Source organism: Gadus macrocephalus, chromosome 12, assembly GCF_031168955.1.
Source record: "Gadus macrocephalus chromosome 12, ASM3116895v1".
In the NCBI taxonomy this organism is placed as follows: Eukaryota; Metazoa; Chordata; class Actinopteri; order Gadiformes; family Gadidae; genus Gadus; species Gadus macrocephalus.
This window is the reverse complement of record NC_082393.1, coordinates 15,720,709-15,743,107: the sequence shown is the minus strand read 5'-3', so window position 1 is coordinate 15,743,107 and position 22,399 is coordinate 15,720,709. Positions and strand designations below refer to the sequence as shown.

The 22,399-nt window shown below is 40.2% G+C and overlaps 2 protein-coding genes and 1 long non-coding RNA gene across 8 annotated transcripts in view; 2 read left to right on the top strand and 1 right to left on the bottom strand.

The window, feature by feature from the left end:
• The window catches only part of usp24 (ubiquitin specific peptidase 24), a 75,901-nt gene extending 59,081 nt beyond the window's left edge, over positions 1-16,820 (bottom strand). For all 5 annotated transcript variants that reach the window (XM_060066784.1, XM_060066786.1, XM_060066785.1 and 2 more), the window contains exons 1-7: positions 16,394-16,820; positions 10,822-10,990; positions 4,823-4,890; positions 1,819-1,962; positions 1,523-1,648; positions 688-723; positions 505-570 (exon numbers count right to left, since the gene is read on the bottom strand). In XM_060066784.1, coding sequence (XP_059922767.1) covers positions 505-570; positions 688-723; positions 1,523-1,648; positions 1,819-1,962; positions 4,823-4,890; positions 10,822-10,990; positions 16,394-16,672 — 888 coding nt within the window. In that variant the 5' untranslated portion in view covers positions 16,673-16,820. The remainder of the gene's footprint in view (positions 1-504; positions 571-687; positions 724-1,522; positions 1,649-1,818; positions 1,963-4,822; positions 4,891-10,821; positions 10,991-16,393) is intronic.
• Positions 8,031-9,423, top strand: LOC132469076 (uncharacterized). Its single transcript, XR_009528337.1, has 3 exons — positions 8,031-9,069; positions 9,167-9,260; positions 9,344-9,423. It is a non-coding gene; the product is annotated as an uncharacterized LOC132469076 (long non-coding RNA).
• A 343-nt stretch (positions 16,821-17,163) lies between the features above and the next one.
• bloc1s2 (biogenesis of lysosomal organelles complex-1, subunit 2) lies at positions 17,164-21,324 on the top strand. 2 transcript variants are annotated; one of them, XM_060066962.1, is made up of 5 exons: positions 17,164-17,351; positions 17,793-17,909; positions 18,350-18,469; positions 19,880-19,984; positions 20,414-21,324. In XM_060066962.1, exons 1-5 carry the CDS (start codon positions 17,186-17,188, stop codon positions 20,443-20,445), a joined length of 540 nt encoding a protein of 179 aa, XP_059922945.1. In that variant the 5' UTR covers positions 17,164-17,185; the 3' UTR covers positions 20,446-21,324. The 2 variants fall into 2 exon arrangements, with proteins under 2 accessions (XP_059922945.1, XP_059922944.1); XM_060066961.1 differs by having other exon boundaries at positions 17,171-17,351; positions 20,485-21,324.
• The last annotated feature ends 1,075 nt before the right edge of the window (positions 21,325-22,399 follow it).

The following is a 22,399-nucleotide window of genomic DNA, read 5'->3' as shown; positions in this document are numbered from 1 at the left end:
TAGAAATGGATCATTCTGAGGCTTGTGAAGGACCAGTACGACATTTTAAAAACACTGTAAACTAAGTCACCAAACACTATATTTTCTTTCTTCTCAGACACTCTCAGATTCACTGAACTGATAAATTTGGTTCGGGAGAAGAGATAAAAGCCCGCCTACACTGTAAACTGATTGGTTGACTTACCGATCCAGGAGGCGCCTGAGGCTCACGTGCACACTGCACACTGCCTCATGCACAGTTTCTAGATCCCTCTCTGTTGTGCTGCGCGCTCGCTACACAGATGCGAACGCGGTTAGGAGCACATCTGTCTCCTGTGCGCGGTCTTGCTCGCTCGCTCTCCATTCCGGTAGATTTTAAGTAATTTAAAATTTTCGACAAGGAGGCGCTGGGTTGAAACAAGGAGGCGCAGCGCCCCTCTTTCCCGGTTTAGATTAACCCCTGCATTCATTGCATTACTGTTAGAGTCAGGCCACAAGTGCATGCTGGGAAAAGGTTTCCCTTACCGCTATCTCGATTTCCTCAGTATTAAGCTTGGTCTGGATGGCGGTGAATCCTCCCATCTCTCCAAACTGGAACAGACAGATGAAAGGAGAGAGGTGTGAGGCCAAGCACAATGTTTACATTCAGACACTTTAGGAACGTTTCAGTATGTCACCATGATGTGTTGCTCAGCGCTAATGACTTACTCGATTCACCAGGTCCACCAGCCAACCGTGAGGCTCCTGAAACAAACAGTTGAAACTTGAATGACAAACTGCCTTGTGAGAAAGTCATTAGAAATGTATGGTAGATATCCTCATTTATGACATGTGTCATGTGTTTTATGGTCTGATGCGTCTTCGGTAAATGTAAAACCTTTTGAGATTCAATGAAAACAATCTTCAGAGGTTCTGTTGGGTTAAGTTATGTCACGTGGAGAGCTTCACAGAATCATTCACAAATATCACGTCACCTTAGAGCTGTAACTAAATGCAACATGATTTCCGGACAGCTGTTGGATGTCTGTCAAGCACACTAAGCTCTCTTCTTGGATCTATTGCGCAAAGCTTCTGATGAGGCGCATACTCATTTTGCCCTCTGTTCTGGCTCAGGGAGATGGAAACAAAGGGCTAACTAGAGGCAAACAGAAGCCCAGCAAGATGTGCCTGCCTGGGAGGAGGAACAGAATACCTCCCCAGCATGCAGTTATTCTTTTCAGACATAGAGTGCTGCTGAGGATGTAGGTCAATCAATCTGCATGCATAGCTGTATATATTAGATAAAGATTTACACATTAATAAACACGTATGCCCTACTTTACACCAGTTAATTAGATTGCATAAGAATGTTGATTGGACAGTTTTAGTTGCTTATTAGTTATCATTTTGGGCTTCTCAAATCCACCTAACCATAGCCTGTATACAAAGCATTCAATTTCCATCAACAGCTTGTGTTGCCTGGGCAGTCACTGGTTAATTTACAGCAACAATAAAGAAGATAAACTCTTAATTTAGCTTGATCTAATTGTAGGGTGTGATGTACCTTTTGATAGCTGTTGCTAGGGGATACAGCAAACATGTTGGCCTCCTCTCCAAACACTTCTGCCCAGTTCCTCTGACAGGCCTTCATGCGGTTTTTGAAGTGGTACTCATTATCAGGGTTAAAGGCCTGGACGAGGGGAATGAAGAAATGTTAAGAATGCCCTTCAATGTTTAATCTCATGTGTCAAATATGCATACACATCTCAGTGATATAACGACAGAGATAGAGAAACACAGACGGACAAAGAGTCAAGGAGGACCAATATAAAACCCTGAGGGGGCAGAGGGAGACCTTACCATGGTCAGAACACCCATCAAGTTAACTGGGATGGGATCCTGCTTGACTCTTTCAGCAGCCAGTTCCACCAGAAGCATCAGCATGTTGTAGATTCCCTCATGGATCTCTGTGCCCCACTTGTGGACAGCACTGCTGGTCAGCAACTACAATCAAAAACAATATGATATGGTATTAAATCATGTATTAGAGCTGATTGACTCGTGTCACATTGCAGTTGAAGGTTCAGTGTATAGAATCGAATGGCATCTAGCAGAATAGAGTTGGCAACTTCGCAGGAATATTGAAATATTCCAAAGTATGTTCGATATCTGTATAATCACATGCAAATATAATTGCTGCGATATCGTTACCCTACAATGAGCCCTTTATATCTATATAGGGATCTAGTCCTCTTAAAAGACGTTAACTGAAATATTCATACAGTAGCCCAGAATGGACAGACAGCTTTAGAGAGAACGTGCTTTAAAAATATATATATATTTGAGAGTTATAGGAAGGAGGGGGGCATGAGCCATGACCCATTTGTGAATCTTTTCTAGCATGGCCGTTGTGTAGTCGTTTTAGAATAAGCAATGTTGTATAATCAATTTACAAACACCATGTCATTATATTCAGGTGTTCAAGAAAGTTAACCCTCTCCGACGAGTCTAAATAGCCAATGAAGATGAGCTTACGCTCTGTTCGTTCACCAAACTATCATATGTATTCAGAGCGTTTAATTATAACAGAGGTTGACTTTTTGATCCATGAGGGGGATTATGTCAAGTGGGTGTGGATTCATCCATGATTTGGAGACGTTTGTTTTTGTGGTTGTTTCCGTGTTCGATAACTAATAGTAGGCTATCACTGTTTCAGAGAAAGTTGGTATCCAAAATGAAAACTGTTTGATACAAAAAGGCACATAGTTATCAAAAGCAACCTATATTCAATTACCGCCGTGCAAGTAAACATTGGCCTTTAGTGTCAACTGCTATTTGAATGAATAATTATAGGTCTATAAATGTAGTTTACCACTATGAATTCAGGACTGTGTGTGGAGCAACGCCAGTTGGCTATAACCTCCGCCATGTCCTACAACATGTACAGTGACCATTGGTGACTATGACATAGATATCCAAATGTGATTGATCAAACTGATTTGCAGATTAGCGCCGTCAAAATCCACCTTAGTGCAAAATAAATGTATGTTGCTATTTCGCAAAGCCACATACAAGGCAGTAGGGGTGTAACGGTAAACAAAAGTCACGGTTCGGCAGGTACCTCGGTTTTGAAGTCACCGTGCGTTACGGTTCATAGTTAAGGGGAACATTTTAAAAACTGTTTGTCAACAACAGAGAATGGCCGTAGATCAGCAGCAACTTAGTTATGGCATTTGCATTTCTGAATTCAGAGACAGGGGCTGCATCCGAATACCTAGTACATACTATTTCTGTCTAGTGTCTACTACTTGACCATACTACACTTGACTGTGTAGTACGGTCTACAGACATGCGTAGAACGCCTCCGAACGCCGCCGAAACTCCACCGGATGTTTGGAGATGACGTATCTCCCCCCAGATGGCGGCAAAATTGACCTGTTTTCCGTCTTGTTATCGTTGCTATTAAATAAAATGTCTCTTTCTACGCGAATGGCTCTTGAAATGGATATCTCTGCTAGAAGGCGTCGTCGTCGGTCATCTCGTAGAGCGACTTACCGGCAGGTTATGTTGTATATATGTGGACATTTGGTAAGTCATTTTTTTGGAATAATAATAATACATTTACAGTTATTTGTTACTCCGTGAAAAAGACGATTGAAGTTAATTTTTCCTTTTTTATTGAACACACACACACACACACACACACACACACACACACACACACACACACACACACACACACACACACACACACACACACACACACACACACACACACACACACACAAATAAAAAGCCGCTGTTGGTGGTGTCGGGTCAGCCATCTCTTCTTCGTTTGTTACCAGACTCCGGTTGCATTGTGGGATAGCGTAGTGTGGTCCGTGGTTCACTTTGGCGGTAGTATGCATTCGGAAACGACTTCCGTACTACAGAATGCATACTAGAGTATTCGGACGCGCTAGATTTTTCGCATACTACAAAATGCATACTATATAGTATGCAAGTACGAGTATTCGGATGCAGCCAGGGATTGTCGAAATATTGTCGTGAGCTGGGTTTGCACAGCTAGTTTTTTTTTTTTTCACAGCAATGGTGATAATAACACCTGGATGGTGCTTTTTCAAATGCGTGTGCATGTCAAAGTGCTGTACGTAGACACAGATAGCCCTCTCTGTAGCCGGAGAGCCTGCCGGAGACCCTCTTACGTGCGCAACCAATATTTTTTAACTATCCGTCGACGCAACGGAGACGGCAAGTGCTGTGATTGGTCCTCTAACAAAATCATTTCCGGGATCAATTCTCCGGTTTGACCTGACACCTTATTTACTTTGTACATTGTTTCATTTGCACATTAAGGACCAAGAAAACACCAAATAAGATTTTAAAAGCTTTCAAAGTTAATTTACAACACTACTTACATGGTTTGTAGTCAACATATAAGATCGATCTGACGGAGAACTGCTTGAGTGGTCTCCATAGTTACGGAGTCAGAGTAGTATACTTTGGCTAAACGGTCCGGGGGGAACTCTGACTTCAAGTATTAAATTCTGCATCGCAAAACAAGCCTTTACAATCGCCATATTAACGCTATGTACGACACATTTACGCACCGCGGTCCACCTCTGTAACCACCCAGAAGTGCCTGTACCGTGACCGTTCTGTACAAATACGTGTATCGTTACACCCCTACAAGGCAGGGCTGAATATTCAGTTGGCTGCAATCTGCAACCATACCACTAGCTACTATTCAATTTTACACACTGGACCTTTCAGTTAAATAACTGATTATTCTAAAGATTTCAATTGGATAAGCATGTAGACTCCTTGAAGGCATGACCTTGACCTCAGCAGTGGGACCTCTCACCTTTTTGAAGGCTTCATGCATGCACCTATCCATGAAGCGCTTACAGTTCTCGTCCGCATCAGCCAAACCTGGGAGAAAGAAAGGCAAAACGTTATTTTTTTTTATATCCCACATTCCCAAATGTAGCAGTCACTATTATCCAAAGTGCCTTAAAGTCAATTCAGAATACATGTTATTAAGCCACCATTTCAACAAAGTGCATCTTATCTTAAAGAGCAGGTAGGGATTTAGAACCTTGCTAAGAATGGTGAAAGGTAGAATGAAAAATTGGGGATCAGAGTACCTTGCGAATAGGAGAGACCTTGGAGCAGCACAACCCTGCCCATAAAATCTAAAACTATGGAAGAACTTTTTCCAAAGTTTAAAAAAACATTAGTTTCCAAAATACCAATGTGTGAAACAACCCAGCAGGCCTAGGGATGGGCCGATAGTCGATTCTATCGACTATCGACGATAGATGGATTCCATCGTCGATCGTCTCAAGTTGCCGATAAAAAGGCGATAATTATTATTTTTTTATTTTATTTTTTTTCAAGGGCTGTGGTAGCTATTTTTTCAACTTAAAAAGCACCGCAAATTGTAATTGAAATTAACTGGCACCGGTGGAAAACATACTATGTAGCGCTGACCTGCCGTATTCACTCACTGCTGCGAGAGGAGAGGAGAGGGGAGGGGCTCGAAACCTACCGGTCTGCTCACACGGCGAAATGACATCACACACCGCTGCACCATTTCCGGGTCACAGCTGTGGTACATGAGCTGTGTTCGAAATCGTTCCCTATTCACTCACTCACTATTCCCTATAGTGTTCATGATATAGTGCACTACATAGGGAACGAACAAACGAGAATTCGGGCACTACGCTGAACATTTCTTAACGTCATTTGCTTCAGTAAATGCACCGGGTATTTGTGTGCCGCAGACAGATGCGTCCAGATCATGTAAACAAACCGGGCACTCTCGAGGAAAGCTGGAGGTTGTATTGATGTTGAATGTTACATTTCCATGAACAAGGTTTTCTTATTAATTTTGAATGTTTCATTTTCTTGTTAAATCCCAAATAAATTGTTGATATTTCTAAACGAAAGCCGGAGACTCCATCATTAATTGTATTCGTTTTCGCCACTTGCGGTTATTGAGCTTCTTCTTCTCCTCCAAAAAAAACACGACCGCATTGCATTGTGGTATATCGGAGTAACACGTAGGGAACATGGACTCACATTTTGTGTATTTTAAGTGCACTATATAGGGCATGAAATTAACCAGTGAGAATTCGAACAACACTACAAAATAGAGAGCACCCTATATAGTGCACTATATCCGTGATAGGGAACGATTTCGAACACAGCTACGAGCTGTGTGTCATCAGCGTGTGTCATCATGACAGTGGTGCCGGCGCCGACGCATCGAAACTTAAATCAGCGGAGGCTCACGCTGGTCCAGGGGGAAGACCATCATATTCGTTTTTAAGAAAAAATTCGAAAAATAAAAACGCGTTTTTTTTCAAAGTGATAAATTATTATAAATAATTAATATTATAAAATTATTATAAAGTTGCCCCCCCCCCCGATAGTATCGACTATCGGCGATCGCTAGGGGGCGCTATCGGAAGATGGAAGCTTGTAGACGATTGCCCAACCATAAGCAAGCCAAAACAAAAGGTGCAGCCCACACTAGGGATGGGCCGATAGTCGATTCTATCGACGATAGATGGATTCCATCGTCGATTGTCTCAAGTTGCCGATAAAAAGGCGATAATTATATTTGAATAATTAATTGTTAATTTTTATTTATTTTTTTAAAGCGCTGTGGTAGCTATTTTTTCAACTTAAAAAGCCCCGCAAATTGTAATTGAAATTAACTGGCACCGGTGGAAAACATACTATGCAGCGCTGACCTGCCGTATTCACTCACTGCTGCGAGAGGAGAGGGGAGGGGCTCGAAACCTACCGGTCTGCTCGCACGGCGAAATGACATCACACCCCGCTGCACCATTTCCGGGTCACAGCTGTGGTACATGAGCTGTGATCGAAATCGTTCCCTATTCACTCACTCACTATTCCCTATAGTGTTCATGATATAGTGCACTACATAGGGAACGAACAAACGAGAATTCGGACACTACGCTGAACATTTCTAAATGTCATTTGCGTCAGTAAATGCGCCGGGTATTTGTGTGACGCAGACAGATGCGCCCAGATCATGTAAACAAACCGGGTACTCTCGAGGAAAGCTCAATAGTATCCAGCTGCAGCCCCGGAGAACAACACCCTGGCGTGACAGAACACCCAGGCGTGACGGAAGTACTGTGGCTGGACGGAAGTTGCCTGCGATTATTTTCTATAGACAAATAAACGTATTTATCGCTTGAATTAACATAACAAAGAAATAAAAAAATATTTTGACACGTTAGTAACGATTTTTATAGCTTAGAAAAGGTTTTTTAACGTTATTTAGCCCCGGAGAACAACACCCTGGCATGACAACAACCCAGGCGCGACGGAAGTACACGTTCCCCTGACGAGCCTATGTTTAAGACATTTCAAAATGCAGTCACGTTCCCCTGACGAGCCTATGTTTAAGACATTTCAAAAGGCAGTCACGTTCCCCTGACGAGCCTATGTTTAAGACATTTCAAAAGGGAGTCACATTTCCCTGACTTTTAGTCAAGTAGTCATGCGCTCATCACATGTCATCAGATCTGAAATATATGGAAAGTGTTCTCGTAAGTTATCATTCACTCTTAAGATACCATTGGACGCCAGTGAAATGTGTTCATTTATGACACACAATGGCATTGGCCACATCAATATTTTGTGTGAGATAGCTGAAAATCACATAAAGCTAATCCCTTTGTAAAGGCTGCAGTAATTGAATAGGTACTTTGTAAACCACTACATTACAGAGATCTCGCAGAGCAGCTTGTTCCAGGAACTTGGTTGGAGAAAACTGGACATGATATCGAGGTACATGCCTTTTTTCTCGTCTAACTTTTAAGGAAGAAATCGTTTTTATATGCGTTTCTAATATTATGTTTTACCTTCATGGTTCAGGGACTTCCACCACAGGAATATGGGAACGACTGTGGGATCTTCATGATTATGGTATACTCAGTCGCAAACTTAAAATGTACTGAACAGATATAACAACGCGTGTGAAGATTGGATTTTTGACATATGTAAGGTTACAACATCGAGAAATTCATACTTGTAGGGCCCTATGAAATCCGCGATAACGAAAACGCGGACGGAATCACGGAATTGGACAATAAAAACGGAATCAACTGATAATTTATTATTATTATTATTTATTTTTTTATTATTAAGCAGGAAAGTATTAAAAGTAACAAAGTTACAATTTAAAACGGGCCTGTCTTAGTAAAATAACTGATTTCCAGCAGGTTCCTGTTCTTCAGCACATATAACATGCAACAGGGGACAAGGCACATCAGACGTCACATTTACAATATGCAGCGGAATGCAGCGGAATTCGCCATTATTTTGGTGAAATTCAGTTTTGAGGGAAAAGGGAAACAACACAGGTGACATTAACGTCACTGAATGTTTAGCAGTCACTCGCACAACAATGTTAAAAAAAAATCCCCGGTCCACCACGCAAACAATAGGTCCCGCTCCTAACAAGAAGCCGAAGAAGAAGTTGAAGCGCCCGTAATTCGGTTCTAACCCCAAATTCAGAGCCGAACAATATCCAAAACACTTCTATCACTCAGGTGTTTTGTAGAATATGTCAACATACTATCGATTGGAAACGCAAAGATACGTGCGATGACCACTTGAAGTCCAAAATCCATATGAAAAACAATGAACGCCGTAGCCAGGGCACGCCCCTTCAAACAACAATTTGAGTTTATAAAAAAAGTTTATAAGCACTTTAATATTTATGTCATGTTTTTATTTGAAGCACTAAAAACAGTGCAATGTTGTGATGTTTTAATAAATGTAGTCTTCCATCTGATTAAATTGTATTCGTTCGCACTTATTTGACACTCGTTCTGATGATTTTAAGTGTAAAAACGGAATTAATGAAAATTAAAACGGAAAAAACGGAATTTGGAAAAAAATAAAAACGGAATTTGGAAAAAAATAAAACGGATTTCATATGGCCCTATACTTGTATACATATTTTATCATTGTCAATTCTTGGAATATCCCCTTACTTTAGAAAGACATGCCAGTCCTCAGAAAATGGTGGTGCACAGTACTGCTTGAGAACTTCCACCTGGATGGGTGTGTTTTTTTTTATTTCAGATATGAATATAAACCTCAACCCCAATATGAACTAAATATGTATAATTCTTACAATAATTTCTCCTTATTTATTCAGGCACGGCAGAAGGTTCGCACACTTCACGGAGGAGGCCAAACAAATGGCGGTTGGACTACTTCCACCAGTCTTCAGACTGAAGCGAAAGAGAGAAGTGAATATCGTTTCCAGTGACAGAATACAAATAATATATTGTATAGGCTTAATAATGATTTGACTGTTTGATTCTTTTGACAGTGAGTTGGAGCTGATGGCAGCATGAAGAACCTATATCTTTAAGATTCTGTAGATTATTTGTTTAATAAATTGTGAGGAAATTTTGGTGTGGTTATTCTTCAATGTATCTTTATATCAAATTATGATGATATACTTGACAATTTTTTTTATTTGATTCTATTAGACATATTAAAACAATTACTTAATTCTAATGGTAAATTACTTAATGAGTAAAGTGTATAATACACTCAATTCCATTCAATAATTGTCTACACACTGAACTAGTTTATTTGTCTAAATAACGTTAAAAAAAATAAAAGCTATAAACTAAGCTATAAAAATGGTTACTGACATGTCATAATATTGTTTTATTATGTAAATTTTTTAGTCTAATAAATTCAATAACGCAAAAAAGAATCCTGAGGTATTTGTCTAAATAACGTTAAAAGACATTTTCTAAGCTATAAAAATGGTTACTAAAGTGTCGAAATATTTTTTTATTTCTTTGTTATGTTAATTCAAGCTATAAAAACATTTATTTGTCTATAGAAAATAATCTGAGGTAACTTCCGTCCAGCCACAGTACTTCCGTCACGCCTGGGTGTTCTGTCACGCCAGGGTGTTGTTCTCCGGGGCTGCAGCTGGACCCTACTCGGAAAGCTGGAGGTTGTATTGATGTTGAATGTTACATTTCCTTGAACAAGGTTTTTCTTATTAATTTTGAATGTTTCATTTTCTTGTTTAAATCCCTAATAAATTGTTGATATTTCTAAACGAAAGCTGGAGACTCCATCATTAAATGTATTCGTTTTCGCCGCTTGCGGTTATTGAGCTTCTTCTTCTTCTCCTCCGGAAAAACACGACCGCATTGCATTGTGGTATATGGGAGTAACATATGTACAGTTTGTACACTCACATTTTGTGTATTTTAAGTGCACTATATAGGGCATGAAATTAACCAGTGAGAATTCGAACAACACTACAAAATAGCGAGCACCCTATATAGTGCACTATATCCGTGATAGGGAACGATTTCGAACAGAGCTACGAGCTGTGTGTCATCAGCGTGTGTCATCATGACAGCGCCGCCGGCGCCGACGCATCGAAATTTAAATCAGCGGAGGCTCACGGCTCACGCTGGTCCAAGGGGAAGACCATCATATTCGTTTTTAAGAAAAAATTCGAAAAATAAAAAGGCGATTTTTTTCAAAGTGATCAATTATTATAAATAATTAATATTAGAAAATTATTATAAAGTTGCCCCCCCCCCCCGATAGTATCGACTATCGGCGATCTCTAGGGGGCGCTATCGGACGATGGAAGCTGGTAGACGATTGCCCAACCCTAGCCCACACAACCAACAGAGAATTACGGGAACTTGTTAACCATGGAAATCCAACAACGAAAAGGTTGAATTGCACACAACAGGAACATCACAGCTCATTCTTGAGGTAAAATAAGGATTGTTCTCACACACACACACAATAGGACAATCTTACCATGTCGGGCGAGGCAGGTGGAAGCGATGAGACACTTGCCCAGGGACTCCTCTCTCTTGTAGGGTATGGACCAGTGGTCGGTGAACACTCGGCTCTCCAGTTCATAAAGGTTGGTGGTGGGGAACTCCATGCTACCTCCAGAGCAGTTTCCATTCTCATCGTTACTTCTCTGCCACACACAGACAGACACAAGTTAGTCTGTCATGTTAGATCTACAGTTAGTATTTTAATGGCCCGCTTGCACATTAAACCTTCGTCTTTCTAAAACAATAAAAAATATATATATTTGAATACTAAAGAACGACTTATTGACGCATTATCCGGCTTAGTTTTATTGACTGATTAGCAGATACAATTATTTAACAGATCAACATTGCCTAGAAATCGTCTGAATAAAAGTTATCATGCTACAAAATTATTCTGTATCACACAAACTCATTGCACTGGGTAAACCAAATATTTTACCCAGTGCAACCCAGGGCTACTTAACCAAAAGGAAATAATTAAATAGTGAACTGTCGTCATTTTCCCCTAAAGTTGAACACACAAAGGGAGTCCTACATTTAGCATATTGAACCTGCTTTAATGAATAAGCCAGAGCCCCAAAAATGTATAAGTTGTTCCACAGTGACCCAAGTGCTGTAAAGAATATCCCCAGCAGTGTTTCCCCTAGAATTTTTTTTAGGCCCGGTGGTAAGAGCTGATAGTGTGATTTGTTATACATTTTTCACGGGATGCTAGAGTATTTGTTGGTTATTTCCATATAAAACACTTGCTTAGCCATCACAAGTTGATAATGATTCAATAAACACGTTATTAACAATAAACTAATTTTATTTACAATACACTAATTTTATTTACAATACACTAATTTTATTTAAAATACACTAATTTTATTTAAAATACACTCATTTTATTTACAATACACTTATTTTATTATGAACACAGTGAGCATGGCTGGTTGCTACACTTAATCTTTCTAGGCTTTTGGAAGAATGGCTCTGCCATGCTAATGATGATATAACTTAATGCGGTCAGATTGTCCGTTATGATGGGGCGTCATCTGCGCACGCGCGACACCGCATTTTCTTTTTTTTCATTTTTTTGCCGGTTGTTGGCCTGGCGGGGGCGCTCGTTGGCCTGGCGGCCCGCCAGGCCTGAACAATGGTAGGGGAAACACTGCCCAGACTTGTGAGGAAGAATCATCTTCGAATGAGTATGAGGAATACCATCCCGTCTTCCCAAAACTGAATCATGCATCATAATCTACTATTTCATTCTCAAGGGCAGGCTAGCGAAAGTATAAATGTGTTGACCAAATAACATGCACAGAAAAAAAAAAAGGGCAGCTCAGAATCATTAATTTGTCATTAAGAGTCGGACACATTTTTTTTTGTGTGGTAGAGCAAGAGCAGCAATTGTGATTATTTCGTTATGAAGTTAAAAACATATTCTTGAAGGAATATGCATATTCACGATTTAATTAGTCTCCTCTCTTGATAATGATTAGATTCAAGATGGCTTACCCGGGTAGGCAGAGTTCATCCACGTTTGACAAGTTAAAATAATGAAGGGCACACCCTGAATGTACCGTCATGAAAACTGATTGTAAAATTAATACTTTCAGTCTTGAATAGCTACTATGTTTGTGTATTAAAAGAAACACACATCTCAATAGCAGTTTATATTAAGTTGGAAAGATGATGGATATTCATCAAATAATTTTCACTCTGAATAACAGCGATCCGACGCAGTGAACTATAGACGCGATCACTGGTAAGTCCTGTGTGTCTTTTTAGAAATTCATGCTTGCTTTGCGATTTATCGATCTGACATAAGGCAAGTTAAAATATATTGTTTTGCCATAGACAGCAAATATAGCCCTCTTGAATATATTTATGATATCACAATATTCCATTCAACATTGGTTAAGATTAGGGATGCAGCAATCAGTTTTTTTGGCAATGTGTGATCAGACAATCAGACAGAGATCACCAATTTCTCAGAGGCTACAATATCTCAGTTTTTTGAGAAATTAATTTTAAACCCAATCTATATGAAATGTATTACTACTCTATGGAAGATAGTAGTAGTCTGATCACGTACTACATGGTGTCTGTGTGCCAATAATAATCCGTGGCCAATCAAAAGGAGCATCACTAGTTAAAACATCTACAATAGAATATTGTGATATGTGAAACGCAATATTGTTTTTTCCCAATTGCTTAAACACATTTCCTGATAGACTACTTCACTTTCTCAAAACCTTAAACATAAAATCCCAAAACTCACACACAAAATTCTAAATCCTACACTTCCCTTGCAAAAGCACACTTTGCCCCCAAAACAGTGTTAACTCTTCACTTAACTGTATTTTCTTTTCAAATAACATACACATGCTTCATACAAGTAGACATTTCTAAGCACCCCGTGAACACTAGTGTGCAGAATGGAAAACACTATAGTATGAATGGAAAACACTATATGAATGCTCCATCAGTATTATGCTTTTGCATTTTTTGTGTTACACTGTCACCTGTTGGATGTAAAATATTACCGCAAATGTTTTTACATATACTCAAATAGAAAACACAATACTTTACAGTAACAACACATACAAGATTTGTACCCAAAGTGTGGAGTCTACTGTAAAGCACAGCAAAAAGGATGAAATATATCTTCAAGGAACAGGTCGTCCGTAAAGCCAACTAGATTTTAGACTGCAAAAGCCACCCCCTTCACAATCATTTTGAGGTTCTCACCTCAGGACGGAGATTCAGAGTGCCTTTTTGTAGATGCAATAGGACCAAAAATTCATTTTTAACTAGGGCAATATCTTTGCTAAATTTGCAGAATACTGAATTCCAGACTTGTCTGTTGTGTGTTGCCTGTGTGTCCGTGTCGTAACTTTATTGGTCATTGTTGATGTCTTACAGTAATGTATTTCTTGTATGCTTTTACGTATCTGTTACAGTAACCTTCCTGCAACCAAGTTTCCCTTTGGGATAATAATAAACCTATAACTATAACGGGATGAAATGAAAGAGATAACAGAAAATAGGCAATACCGTAAAGTTAAAAGCAAATTTTAGATTGCTCTACAGCAAATTGCAGATTGCTAGTTGCACAACAGCCTTTGGAGCTTAGAAATGTGATTGGCAGTGTGTTCTGTGTGAACACCAAGAGGGAATTCAGGAAGAGTGTGCAAGATATAGAGAATTGTGTGTAGTGTTGTGAAAAATTTGTGGTTTGGAATGGGCATCCGAGTCTAAAGCAGAAAATGTGCTTAGAGTTCAGCAGAATTGGTTTGGCAGTTGGTTCATGAGTTTCAGGTGCACATTGTGTCTGATATTCCAATTAATATGTTTAAACAATTGTGAAAAACTTATCCAAAGGCTGATGAACATAGCTACGAAACAGTTTACCTTTAAACAATGCCCATGGCGTATCTTACTGCATATTTAATAACCTTGTTGATGTATATGTAGATGGTCTGCACACTGAACAAGAGCCAGGAAGGAATGGAGAAGGGAGATGCAAAGAAGAAGTATCACATTTCATCTTTTCCCGTTTGAAGTGAAAAAGAGATGAAAGATGGATGGATGGATGGATGGATGGATGCAAGGGGGTGTGGAGAATGAGAGATGAAACCTGCTATGACATTAGACAAAGGTAGTGAAAGGCAACCAAGAGGGAACTTTTTGGAGAGAATACCCAATCAGAACCATTCGATTTCCGAATACAAAAAAAACATTGCCTCCAGTCACTAATGGAGCCACATGACTGCTTAAAACCTAGATGTCTCGAGACATCAAACTTAATAGTGACATATACTGTATAAAGAGTATCTAAAGGCAATAAGTGGAATATGGGAGGCTTTTCCAAAAACCAAAATATGAGAAATGCAGATAGGCAGGGAATGAGGGAGAATGAAAGGCTAGGCTTCTCAAGGGGATCATCTCCATGTTTCTATCTGCACAGAACAGAGAGGTAACCAATCCCGCACCAGTCTGTTACCATGCACCCTTATGACCCCCCTGGGACCCCCACCTCAGCAAAATACTGCAGTGTGTGTGTTTGTGGAGAGACTATATTTAGGAGCGTAATATGGGGCTAAAGAACTATGACAGGCCGCCGAAGTATAAAATAAGTATGAATGAAATGTTGCATGAGGAGATGAATAAAATCTGTATTTTTCCTTAATGCTGAGAACTACTGATGTACTAGGAATAAGGTGAAATATTATCTAAAAGGGAAAAGAAATGTTGCCAATTGACAGTAAACTAACAGAAGTGTTAGACTAAGCAAATTCAATTTATCCTGATCAGGTTTATTCCTCTAATTCCAGTATCATCGTTTTTAACTACAGGGACGGTCTAATTAGCATTAACTACCATTGGCAATGAAAGACCATAACTGGATAAGACATATTGAGCTCACTCAAAATATTTGAGTTCTACACTAGTAGTAGTAAGTAACATAAAACAAATATATGAAGGCTGACACACCAGTGCTGTGCGACGATTTAAAGGTCAACATTAGAGTAGTAATGATTAACGTTTCTTTGCTTTGGCCATGTTGGAATGCAACAGGTGTACGGGTTGCTTGCTAACTCATTACAGCTCAACCATTAGCCTTGCTTGAGCGGTCATAATGTATGAAGAACTTTCTTATAGGCAGTGCGTACAATATTATGCGAACATGTCATAAGGTAGTTATTTAGAAATGAGAACTGTTCATGGAACTGGTCTTCAAGCTGCCCAGAAAGAAGAGGATAAACCAGTGGTCCAGAGAGGACCAGTAAGTGGTTTGCTATACTGACAAAACGATTCGTCGTAATGGCATAAAATGGTAGCATTTTAAACATATGGGCAGCTTTTTTTCAATGGCATAAAGATGACGAACAAACAGCAAAGATCTTGGGTCGTGCTTGAAGTGGCTAAATGTTAAGAATTTCGAAATCCATACGGTTTTGTCAAATGCACTAGAAAAGGTTATGCAGGAATCCATGGTTGACACTGCCTTGCTTTACGATAAGGGGCAAGGGCTAACGATAGCTTTTACGTGAAGCAACCACTGCAAGCATTTTACCTGTGCAGTGGTTAATGTATTGAATCATTGGGTTGATTATTTTACTCCCTATTGAGACTAAAACGTGAATCCAGTTACACCTTAACTTAACCCTGCCAGCACAGTACTACTGCTGCTACTACTCGGAGAACCGCGCGGGCAGCATAACGTCCCGGCTAGCTAGCCGCTACTTGGTTAGCCGCTTGGAGTTGACAGCAAACCACAGTACGAACCAGGTTCAAAACGGGTTTTACATTTATCACACGGTCTTCGTCCGCCCAAGTCAATCGTTCTCAACGTTATAGTCTATTGGATTGAGAGTGCATGCCTCGACCTTTCCCTCCTGCTTTGACAGATATGCTTGATGTTAAGCTAGCAGTGATTTCGCCTAATGGGCGATCCCTCTGGTCTATATTGCTAAATTACTGGTATCACGCATACTTTCACACATTCCCAAGAATTCCCTTGCTGCTGGTTGAAGAAAGGCTGTATCTGGCCTTACCTCGCTGTCCACTACATCGTGGTATGCAGGCGGGGGATCAAAACCCCCCGTCCCAGTACGCCCGCTGTTTTCCCCGTCTCCTCCTGTCCCCGAGCCCGTGGTAGGCCCGCTCTCCATCGGCTCATAACCATACCCGAGTCCGGGGCTTTCGTTCGTTAGAAGCGCGACTGCCTCGTTTATATCATTCTTTGCCAAGCGAAGCGCTTTCCGTATTGCAACGGGGTCTGGAAAGCCCATGCATAGGAGCGTTGTCATATGCTGCTCCTCTTCAGTCTCCATGTTCAGCGCGTCTCCGTCTCTCAGACTAGTAGCAGCGGGGTATGGAGCACAGCCCTGTCGCCGTGCACGCCGCCATGTTTACAGTCCACTGCTAACCTGTCACGATGGATTCCCACAACAGCGCCATACGTTTCCGAGGATGCGTGGAGTGCGTCACCCTTACCCGTCCAAAAGGGATGTTTTCATAACGCCTGGTTCTTATTTTCAAATGTTCTACTATTATTCAAATATTGGTTAGGATATTAGGGGCTATGGACAAAAATATAATTAATTTGACTTTGCAATCAATCCAATTACGGTTATAATTAGGTAATTTATGTGTGGACCAGTGTAACGCGCATCAACACCTATGAGATAATATTATTAAAATATCTATTTTAAATTGTTTTACGCGGCGTATACTATATCAGTTAGCCACCTGACAAGAAAAGGGTGTGGCATAGTGATTTCATTCGTGTAGGAACATCACGTGGAAATTAAAATCATGTGACGAGGAAAAGCTAACAACAGAAAATGGCTGCAACGGGTGAGAAAGCTGCTGATATGGACAGCATCTCCAGGGTGGTAATGGCCCATCCGACTGCGTTAAATCTGACAGGAACCACCGTCCCTCACGGCGAGAGCTTGGAAGATGCAGTGGAACCTCTTGCACCAGCGCTCAAGAAGCCAAGCACGAACAGTGAGTATTGAGTTGATGTCGGTTCAAGGCACCTTGGCTAGCTACCCGATGACATTAGAGGAACGGTAACTTACCACAAGTAGGCTACACTTGAATAGCCGTCCAATGCTTTTACTTTTGTAGGTTTCTGGTCCGTATCACGTCTATGCCTTGTTTATCATGCATCCGTTTATTTTCTGCTTGCCTTGTGCTTTAAATAACGTCGTCGTGCTGTACGAAAATTCATATCATAGTTGTATAGAATGAATGAACAATATATAGCCTAACAATATGCATGTTTATTTGTAATTACTCTTGACTTTATGCCAATACGCTTAATTTCCACTACGATATCGATAACAACGGTGTAATAACACGGGATTGCTATTGCTGTCCTTCTCGGTTATAACATCATTGATTTAGAAAAAAAAAAAGTAAGAATTATTTTGTGTGTGTGTTAAGGTGATGGTGGAGTGGAGACGGCAGAGGAGGCTGTGGAGCCTGCAGAACCCGACATTAATGAGCTTTGCACTGACATGTTTGACAAGATGGCAATATTTCTACAAGGAGAACTCACAGGTTTCATCTTCTTTTTGCTCTTCTCCCTGTTCATACCAAGTTTTGTAACCTTTTTATTCTAAGCCCCATGTTCTTAGTAAACGAACAGTACGTTTGTTCTTAGCACCAACTAGTTGGTTGAGGCTGGCAAAAATGTTGAAGATGCAGAAACTGTGTACGTCTAACTCTGGAAACATCTGAGTTGATGTATAGTAATGTTGCGTCTTTAAAGAGGAAATGCATTTTCACAGACAATGGGGGTCATATTTTAACACAGTACATAGACAAAGTACACAAGCTATAATGATGCAATGCAATGCAAAACAACACAAGGTCCTCAATACAAAAATACTACAGTCGTTCTCACACAAGAGTTGACTACCACAAAACATGCTAGAATGTCATTGGTGAACTATTTTTATCCTGCTTCCACTCCTACCTTTCTCCTCCTTCCCACACAGCAACATGTGAGGATTACCGGCTGCTGGAGAACATGAACAAGCTGACCAGTCTCAAGTACATGGAGATGAAGGACATCAGCATCAACATCAGCCGTAACCTGCAAGACCTCAACAACAAATGTGTGTGTGTGTGTGTGTGTGTGTGTGTGTGTGTGTGTGTGTGTGTGTGTGTGTGTGTGTGTGTGTGTTGAGTATCAGCTGATACTCGATTTTTGGGGCCGATACAGATATTGGGGAGTAAGAAATTACCTGAATCGGCCGATATTGAAAATGTGTGTATATATATAATATATATATATATTAGTGGTGGGCCGTTATCGGCGTTAACGGCTGCTTGGAAACTTTTATCGTGCGATAAAAAAAAATATCGCCGTTAATCTATTTTCAAACACTTCCTTGTTCGGACCCTTCACGTGACTGAACTAACCAATCAGAAGCTAGAATTTAGACTGAGATAAACGTGAGGGAATCAGAGAGGCAGATTCAACAGAATATCCTGACTGTGTTAAATATGTAAACATGTAAATATGTAATAATTGTGTAACATAAATATGTAAATGATTAACTGACTAAAAATTGTAAGTACATTTCTAGCAAATTAACTCCAATATAAATTATATTAACTTATTCTACAACTTTCAAATATTTAACTTGTAAACCTCACATTATTATGGATTATTACACAGCTCTTCTCAATGCTGTAGACTGCTCCATTCACTTGCATGGGCCTTCCCAACGTTCAGCTGTCAATTATTTTTGTTTATGCTCCGTTCACTTGCATGGGCACTTCACAACTTCCGGCTGTGAATTATATTTGATAAATCACCATTGCCCAGTATAATTGACCGCTGTCAAGGTAAACAAACACATTTTTTGCCATTTGCCATTTTAATCTAGATTAATTAAATAATCCATGCCCACCACTAATGTGTGTGTGTGTGTGTGTGTGTGTGTGTGTGTGTGTGTGTGTGTGTGTGTGTGTGTGTGTGTGTGTGTGTGTGTGTGTGTGTGTGTGTGTGTGTGTGTGTGTGTGCGTGCGTGCGACCTGAGAAGTACTCGTACACACTACCACTGTGGCAGTGCGTGTTCTTTTATGTGAATACTTGAATATTTATATTGGGTACAACCTTGAGATACAATTTACTATCTTATATCCATTGCAATGTCTATGATCCGAATAGCATAGACATGGCACCTCTGAACTCTGAAGAATGTGCGTCTGTTATGGTTGTAGTATACTAATACTTAACCAACGCGTCTTGGAGTAACCCAGCAACGTGAGACTTCTGTTGGATGATACATGCTATACCACGTGCTGCTGTACGCTAAAAAGTACTGTGTGTGTGTGTGTGTGTGTGTGTGTGTGTGTGTGTGTGTGTGTGTGTGTGTGTGTGTGTGTGTGTGTGTGTGTGTGTGTGTGTGTGTGTGTGTGTGTGTGTGTGTGTGTGCGCGGACGGACGTTTACACAGACGGACGTTTACACACTTACCTGATTTTTGTTGCCATGAAAATTGTTTTTATGTGTTTCAGATGCCAGCCTTCAACCTTACCTGGATCAAATAAATCAAATCGAAGAACAGGTATCATCTCTGGAACAGGCTGCTTACAAACTAGATGCATACTCCAAGAAGCTTGGTATGAAATTATTATTATTATTTTGAGTGTTTACAAAACACTTATTTGAACAGTTGTAATTGAAAACTGAAAGACATAATTGCATTATGAGACTTTATTATGGAGAATAATGAAAGCTAAAAAGAGGCTTCTGTATATCAGCTGAGCCACAGAGCCTTTTCTTTGAATGTCAGTCCTGTCTATTTCTGGTATGTTGGACATACTGAAGCCTTAAAATAGTTCAACCACATTGTGCTGCCCATTACAACCTTGAACAGCAGATGGCACTCTTACCTCACAGATAGTCTTCCATGCACATGGCTTCTTCATGCCCTCCTCAATTTCCCAAACCAAAAACTCTTCACTTGAATATTGTGCACTTTGTTTCGTGAGAATTTCATGCTGTTGAATTATTTATTTCTTTATTTATAAATCTTTGTATCTGCTCAGAGGCAAAATTCAAGAAACTGGAGAAGCGATGAGAAGACATGCTGTCTCTCTTCTCCCCCTCCCCTTACCAGTCCAGCACGGCACTACAAGACAGAAACAACATCCAGGCAAGCTCAATTTCACACCTAAATAAAACGCTTGAGAAACGGACAGTTGGCACTGCTTGAATCCTAATGAGCTTCAGCCGGAACGGACGAGAAGATTATGGCCAACTCTTTAGATCCGTGGTAAAGTATGGCGTACATTTTATAAAAGAAAGTAATTTGCCCCTACTCCTTGTTGAAAAAAGGTGTGCCCCATCTGGAAAATGATCTACATGGCAGCGTATTCAGTGTGATAGATTTCCCTTACAGTATTAAAGCCTCAGGTAGGGTTGATCCAAAAGGCTTGAAGGCATTGTTATGTACTTGGACTAATACTGATAGAGAACACTTACACATGGTATTGCGTAACTGTGTTGAAGGCAGCTGAAGCCAACTCGTTAGAATGCAGTATGCTTTGGAAGAGGAGTTTATTTAGAATAGAGAAATTGGATAATATGTAATGTGTACATAAGTCGGAGATGAAAAGTATTTTTTTTTTTTTGACCAATGGATTGTTATGCCCTTTCCGGACGGCAATCAGCAGGTGTCAGTGCTGCACCATGTTCAATGTTGCCTCTCAATACTGGCTTCTACTTTAGTCAAGTGGTTAACAGAACTAGTTTGTTTGACACGTTTACTCTTACTGGTTAAAATGTTCTTGGCTGTTCAAAATGAGACAGCTACTTGGACATTGAGTTGTCAGTTGACATTTTCCAACAGTTTTTTATTGCTTTTCTTTTACTATAGTAACTATTACTATTTTTTGTTAACCTATTATAACAATTGCTATTCTGTTGCTATGATAAATAAACAGGCTCTTGCACAATACTATGTAACGAGTCTGATATCACAATAAGGTTGCAGTTTTGTTCCAATCCCAATCACACAACCACTCGATTCATGCTGCAGTTGACCCAGGTTTGTTGACAACAGTCCCCATGAATCAACAATGGAGCCTACTCCACCATCACTATAATCCATAGGTGGGTCAGAGTGTTCGTGGCGCTTGAGCTCCTGATACCTTCCTCATCGGGATAATTTACATATTCGGTTTCTCTGTTATTCATTGTGAAACGTAAGTTAAGGCTGAGAGAATGAAAAAGTAATTATGGGTTGAGTATTTGCCGGAGACGAGGAGCAGGTCACTAATCTAGAATCTATGCGAGTTCTTTTTCACTATCAAAGGTTTCGCTCTCCGTCATTCACAACTTTTGCTGTAAACCTACACACCTATAGCTGTGTGGGCAGCAGCATATAACCTAAAGTAATTGAGCTCCCCTGTGTTGTTGTGATCCCATGTGAGTGTAAGAGGGGAGAGAGGGGCCTAATCTAAAACAGGTTGTTTTCATTATTTTTGCTAAGGCCCCAACACAGAGGGAACTCATTATTCATACTGTTATATTGTTTGCAGCAGAGCAGAAACCCCTCCATCTCCCTCTCTTTCCCCAGGCCTCAGGGCAGTAATATGCTCCTGTGTTTTACTGTCTCTGTATTTTATCAGATCTACTTTTTGTTTTTTTCTTAAAATGGGATATTTTTTACCGGAGGTTTGTTACTGTATGTTATAGAAAAAATAAGATTTGTAGGTGTATCTTAGATACAAAATTATGTTATCAGATTGATAACATGCCTGGCACAATATCCTTCTAAGGTTATCGTTCAGTGCATATGTTAAGATATAACAGGTAGTCTATGCACCACATCGTTGTTAGGATACCGGGCATAAAGTACATAAACCAGAGGTTACACAGGGATTCTGGGTTAATTCCCACCACCGCCCAGCTTTCCATACCTCAATTGCTCCGATAGGGTGCATTATAGCAAGTCAGTTAGCCAACCGGGAAGCATGCCTCAGTAAAATACCCCCAAACTCTAATAGGGATGGTAGGTTTTGGAAACACCA